The following is a 6,860-nucleotide window of genomic DNA, read 5'->3' as shown; positions in this document are numbered from 1 at the left end:
GCCCACCACGCTTCCGCTGTGCCACTCTCATGCTTTGAATAATTATCGTTCTATAGTAAAATATAATTAAATTCTCTTAAGACAATGTCCTTTTCTTTAGATCCTGAAATTAGAATTCAATGAACCAGACATAGAAAAATTAAAGATAAAAATTGCACAAAATAGGAAAAATAAGTCGCGTGAGAAAGACATCGTAGCCTGGGATGTATACCAACCCTACCCAAGACACCGGACCACCCAATCCACCCCATCTAATATCGTATTCTTTTACCCAATTAAATATTTTTTGCTGCTCAAGAAACCGCTCCCGCCGTACTTTCTCCTGTCTCGTTTTTTCTCTAGAAACCCTATAAACCCTAGAAATGAATATGAATACGGCACACATTTGGGATGCGAACTTGTTCATGACTAAACTGATTGACCGTTCTGGATGCTACGAGGATATGTTGGACTTCATGAATTGCTTTACATAACATTTGTCATTGAGTTGTATCTTTTTTGGAGTCATTCAATATACATAAATAACTTAACACAATTATTAATAGATATTTGATGAATAAAATAGTTATTGGAAAAGGAGAAGTATAAAACTTTTAAAAAAATTATAAGCAAAACAATAGAATCAAAACTTTAAAAACAAAACTTTCTTCTCTTTTAGCCCGTGCTGGAAAACAGACTCAAAAAATTTAGAAGTGACTGATTTTTTTTGAAAATTATAATTTTGACCCCAAAATTTCAAGATCTACACATGCAACCACACTAAAAGTTCAAAATCCGATTTTTCATGAAACACCATTTGAGTTTAAATGATCGGGGTGATTTTGTCATATACATTAATTTTTCATTTATTTATAATACATATTAAATGGATGGGCTTATTGATAAAAAAAAAAAAAAATACAACCCTGAACATAGAATTTTGAAACATGGTAGACTAAAATTCTCAACTAACAAACTTACAGGACTAAAAAACTTTAACCACACTTTCCATTTATTCAAACGAGAAAACTAGGAAGGTCTGTGAAAATGCTGCACATGTGCTTAGGCAAATAGAGGAGAGACGTCCGACAAGAAACACAGAAAAATACATTAAAAGTAAAAGAAACAAAAAGAGAAATTGAAAATGGAGGAAACGTAAAAGTCGAAGAAAGAAAACCGAAAATAGGTAAATAAAGTTATTGGTGGGAATTGTATTTTCAATTTTTATTACGAGAAATTGAGCAAACCAGCTCAGCGCGAACTAATAATATTATAGACATCATTTAAGATGCTGCCAATTTCCTCCATCAGCATCTATTTCACTCCGATACCAAAACCACCTTTTTGCCTAACACCCTCTCTCTCTCTCTCTCTCTCTCTCTCTCTCTCTCTCATGTATTGACTAATTGTAGAGAAGAAAGAAGACTTTGTTAGCATGGCGGTTTGTGCTGCTTCAATTGCGATTCTACCCAACGGAAACGTCCGTGCTGGGTTCTGCAACCGCCGTGTAATCGCCCGGGGACTCGCCGTTCGCTCTGATTTGGAAACCAATGTCTCCGACATGAGTGTTAATGGTATACTTCATCACTTCTTTTCATCAATCCAAATTCCAAACACGACCTTCTTTCTTCAATTCTCTGTTTTTTTTTTTTTTACTTTGATGATCAGCCTGGCCTGATGTTCAAATTTTGGATTTTTGGTAGGTAATTGATTTTTTTTTTTTTGGCTGTTTATTATTACCTTCTTTTATTTCTGCAGTTGTGATGATTTTCTAGCATGTTTCATTTTTCATTTCTGGACTGAGAAAGGGTTCTGATTCTTATGTTATGAATTGTTGCTGAAAAATGTGGTTTGACCCGATTTTGACCAATTATTGAAGTGGATTCTGTTTTATATAAATTGAAATAAGTTGACTGGATATAATATACGGCTAGTGATTTTCAATTTTTTTTTTTTGTTGGTTAAATGAGAAGTAATGGATCAAAGTGACTTAAATAGCTTAAGTGATGTTATTGAAGAGTTGGGAGGCCAAAAATTACCAAGAGAAGAACAAAATATTTACTTTTGCTTTTGATTTTGTTATGACTGTGTTGAAATTTGGTCAAGTAATTTCAAAATGCAGCTCCAAAAGGTTTATTTCCACCAGAACCAAAGCATTATAAGGGACCCAAGTTGAAAGTGGCCATCATCGGAGCTGGGCTAGCTGGCATGTCGACTGCCGTTGAGCTTTTGGATCAAGGCCATGAGGTTTTTAATTTTTTTTAATTTTTTTTTTCATTTTCATTTTTGAAATGTAATTGACATATATACTTGAAGAATAAATTAATGTTGCATTGTAGCTCCTCTGTATCTCTTAGGATAATGAGTTTTTATTATTGGTTTTGAATTTGCAGGTGGATATATACGAGTCAAGGTCTTTCATTGGTGGAAAAGTGGGTTCTACTGTAGACAAACAGGGAAACCACATTGAAATGGGACTCCATGTTTTCTTCGGTTGCTATAATAATCTCTTCCGCCTGATGAAAAAGGTATATAGTCGAATTGTTCGTCCACACAGTCTCACACACGTGCCCAATTTTTGCAGGCCAGAGTTTACTTAATGTTAGATACTAATATTTGCCTATATACACATCTCAAGGAAGAAATTTTATACTTATAAAAGGGATAGAAATGCCTTTTATTATAGAATTCCCTGATATTCATTTATCCATGCACACTGGAAAGAACAACCTGAAGGTGCAGTAGAAAATTACATCTTATGGTAGCAAAAAAGACACAATTGATTTATACAAATGAACTTTATGTATATCTTCTACTTCTGAAGATTGATCATTAATTTTGCTGTGAGATGGTTCTTTTAACTCGCTGGATTAACAAATAATTATCCTAAACGTTGTTTTACTTCCCTCGTAAGTTACAAAGAAGAATTTGCTCAACTATGGTTTGTAGGAAGAAGATCTTAATTGGATACAAAAAAATTGTCTCTTGGCTGCTCTTCGATTAAGTGACAATACATGATGCAGTCTCTTTATTACATTAATTGTGAATCTTATTGCATTATGGAATTAATAGTTCAGACCATTTATCTGATTACTTATTACATATTCTCTTAACGCAGGTAGGTGCTGATAAGAATCTGCTTGTGAAGGATCACATTCACAGTTTTGTCAACAAAGGGGGTGAAATTGGGGGTATGATGAATGTGTAATTCATTCAAAAATTCATATGTTTATTAGTTTTGTCTATTGGCTTGTAGTAGGTTCAAGGAACTATTAGCATGAATCATTTCAATTATTTTCTATGTTAATCTCTCACTGCAGAACTTGATTTTCGACTCCCAATTGGAGCGCCGATACATGGAGTTCGAGCATTTCTTACAACAAATCAGCTCAAGGTAACATTCATGTTTCATTAGCTTTTGCGTGATCCCGCCGTTTCACTAGACTTGTCTATTTTCATTTCATAATACTTGTTTGTTCTTCTTTAAACCTTTCTCTCTATAATAATTTGTCTTACCTCAAAATCTATTTAAAGATTACTAGATGCTTTCGCCATTCTGGTTTTGCAGACTTCGGATATAGCAAGAAATGCAGTGGCTCTCGCTTTGAGTCCAGTTGTAAGGGCTCTTGTCGACCCTGATGGAGCATTAAGGGATGTACGAAATCTCGATAATGTCGGTCTGCACTACATCTTTTGATATTTAAATACAAATTTCCCTGTTCCTTGATTATTAGATTTACGTTTATGTTATTAACTTGGCTATTATGTTCTCATTAACAGATAAGCTTCTCTGACTGGTTTTTGTCCAAAGGAGGGTCCCGCACGAGTATCCAGAGGTTGTGGGATCCTGTCGCCTACGCACTAGGATTCATTGATTGTGACAATATTAGTGCTCGCTGTATGCTCACTATATTTACCCTTTTTGCCACTAAGACCGAGGCTTCCCTTCTCCGCATGCTTAAAGGTTCTCCAGACGTTTATTTGAGCGGTCCCATCAAAAAGTATATCATGGACAAGGGAGGCAGGTGTGAACGGAATAAATGATGGGATTCTATCAATTATAAATGTCGACTGTATTTTACCAACTCTTTGTTAGTGCAGATTCCATCTAAGGTGGGGATGTCGAGAAATTCTATATGATCGATCTTCTGATGGTGGTGTGTATGTAACCGGGTTTTCCATGTCCAAGGTGCGTCATTCTTTTATTTTATTAGTTTGAACGGTGACATAATTGACTAATGATTTTAACCCTTTGTTCAGGCTACTCAAAAGAAAATCGTAAAAGCTGATGCTTATGTAGCAGGTTCAAATTTTTACCCTATCTCCATATTTTTGTCTTATATATACTCTGTAAGTGGAGTGAACTCAGGGTTGTACATAATTCTATGTATAACTGCAGCATGTGATGTCCCTGGAATTAAAAGATTACTACCATATAATTGGAGAGAGTTGGAATTCTTTGATAACATCCATAAACTTGTCGGAGTGCCAGTTGTCACAGTGCAGCTACGATATAATGGCTGGGTTACTGAGTTAAAGGACCTGGAATATGCACGGTCAGTACTAACCTTTACTGATTTTGTAAAAACAATTTTAATTTTTTTTTATTTTTTTATAATTGATTCAGTTTTTTTAACTAGACGAATTCTAGTTTTTTCCAAAATTCTTTTAACTCTGAGATGATCAGGCAATTGAGGCGAGCGACGGGTTTGGATAATTTGCTTTACACTCCAGATGCAGATTTCTCTTGCTTTGCTGACCTTGCACTCACGTCACCAGAGGATTATTACCTTGAGGGCCAAGGCTCGTTGCTTCAGTAAGAAAAACTTTTGGTCTTTTGTTATTACTTCCAATTGTTGTTTGTCTGTCTATACACGGGAAAGTCAATTAAACGAGTTCATTTCCTGCTATTAAGAGGTATACAGGACTAATATATAAGCATTTTTGTTTTAATTTTCGTTTTAACCTATTTATTTGCAGATGTGTCCTTACGCCTGGGGACCCGTACATGCCTCTACCAAATGATGAAATTGTAGATCGAGTCTCAAAGCAGGTTGATTGGTGTTACTTGTCTCATTTTGTGACTTCTAATCTATTAAGGTCTCGTTTGGTTGCCAAGATAAGATTAGCCAAGATAAGCCATGACAAAATTATTTTGGCGGGTCGACCCGGAAATAATAGGGTTAACCAAACATCAAACTAAACCTTACTATTTAGTTAATCGTGGCTAATCTTTTCAACCAAACGGGGGCCTAATGTGATTAAATTCAATATTGTAACGCCTTAGAACTTCTCTGTGCGTATTTCCGGAGGGGTCTCATTTCTTTGTTCCTCAAAATGGGATTTTGTATTAGGTTTTGGATTTGTTTCCATCTTCACGAGGTCTTGAAGTTACGTGGTCATCAGTTGTCAAAATTGGACAGTCTTTATACCGTGAAAGTCCCGGTAAAGACCCATTCAGGCCCGACCAGAAAACACCGGTTACAAACTTCTTCCTCGCTGGCTCTTACACTAAACAGGTAGTAATAATACTGCCTCCTTCCATGATTATTACCTACTACTACTACTACTACTCAGATGCAATAGATTAACTCAAATTCCAACCATGGTTTTACAGTCTTTATCAAGAGTATTTCTTTATAATAATCTATTTATTTTTTTATTTTGGTTAAACCAGGATTATATAGACAGTATGGAAGGAGCGACTCTGTCTGGGAGGCATGCTTCTGCGTACATATGCGACGCAGGAGAAGATTTGATTGCAATGCGTAAAGATTCGGCTGTCACTGAATTGACACAAGTCATGTGATTATTGATTCGAGCAAACTTAAAGAGTAGTTTGCAGTTTGTTGATAGAGCAACCAGTTAATATGATGCCTTCAGTTAGAAATCTGAAAAATGTGGCCGATATTGATTGTACTACTGTTGAAGATTCCCAAAAGAACCTGTAAATTATGGCTCTGATTAGTTCATGAATTTCAAAATAAAGAAAATAAAAATGGAAAGGAAAAGAAAATCAAGGACTTTTGAAATCCCAATTGTGTTTGATTCCTAAGAAAAATGGTGATGAAAAAAATTTTGAAAATTATTTTCCTTAGTTTTGTTTGGTTGTTAAGGGAAAATAATAGAGAAAAATACCAAGTAAAATGAAAATAAAAATGAATTGTTATTAAAAATTAAGACTTCGTTTGAATCATTTTCATTTCAAAATAAATTCTAATCTAAAAAGAGATATTTTTTTTTTACTTTAAAATTAATTCTAAACCAAAAAAGTGTTGGGCAATTCTTTTTCAAGGGTTGATTTTAAATAGTGTAAATAAACTGGGGTTGTTTTGATAGTTGTAAATGAATTGGAGCAGATGGCCGATCTAGCTGGCAACCCTAAAGGGTGTTGGCTCTGTCAACTGACGGCGAATTCAAAGAAAAAATAATAAAATATGTGGAGTATTCTTGTTTTTTTTTTCGGATTTTCAGCTAGTTTTTAGACTCTGATTGGTTTGTGGATTTCAAAATAGGGAAAATGAAAATGCAAAGGAAAATGAAATCAAGAACTTTTGAAATCTCAATTGTGTTTGGTTCATAGGAAAAATGGTGATGAAAATAATTTTGTAGAAAATTATTTTCCTTAGAGTTGTTTGATTCCTACAAAAAAAAAAGAGTAAAATGAAAATGACAATAAATTAGTACTAGAAACTAAATTAAATAAAAAAAAATATAATTTATCTCCAGCTCTGCAGACAACTTCCACACCACCTCACCACCCAGCCAAATTATCTTCTGTCAAATAGGAGAGAGAAAATAGGGTAGATAGAGAGAAGATTTGACAAAAGATGAGAGAGAGAAGACTTGACGGAGGAGGAGAGAGAGGAGACTTCAGGAAG

General features: G+C 34.7%; 1 protein-coding gene across 1 annotated transcript; it reads left to right on the top strand.

The window, feature by feature from the left end:
• Positions 1-1,178: 1,178 nt before the first annotated feature.
• LOC105974562 (zeta-carotene desaturase, chloroplastic/chromoplastic) lies at positions 1,179-6,011 on the top strand. Its single transcript, XM_012999676.2, has 14 exons — positions 1,179-1,553; positions 2,102-2,226; positions 2,373-2,507; positions 3,098-3,170; positions 3,300-3,373; positions 3,548-3,652; positions 3,760-4,004; positions 4,081-4,168; positions 4,240-4,282; positions 4,379-4,535; positions 4,667-4,795; positions 4,960-5,032; positions 5,334-5,498; positions 5,657-6,011. Exons 1-14 carry the CDS (start codon positions 1,415-1,417, stop codon positions 5,786-5,788), a joined length of 1,683 nt encoding a protein of 560 aa, XP_012855130.2. The 5' UTR covers positions 1,179-1,414; the 3' UTR covers positions 5,789-6,011.
• Positions 6,012-6,860: the final 849 nt, after the last annotated feature.

The sequence above is a fragment of the Erythranthe guttata genome, chromosome 2, assembly GCF_056151865.1.
Source record: "Erythranthe guttata isolate IM_541 chromosome 2, IM_541, whole genome shotgun sequence".
Lineage (NCBI taxonomy): Eukaryota > Viridiplantae > Streptophyta > Magnoliopsida > Lamiales > Phrymaceae > Erythranthe > Erythranthe guttata.
The sequence above is the reverse complement of the archived record's forward strand: the minus strand, read 5'-3'. Positions and strand labels throughout refer to the sequence as shown.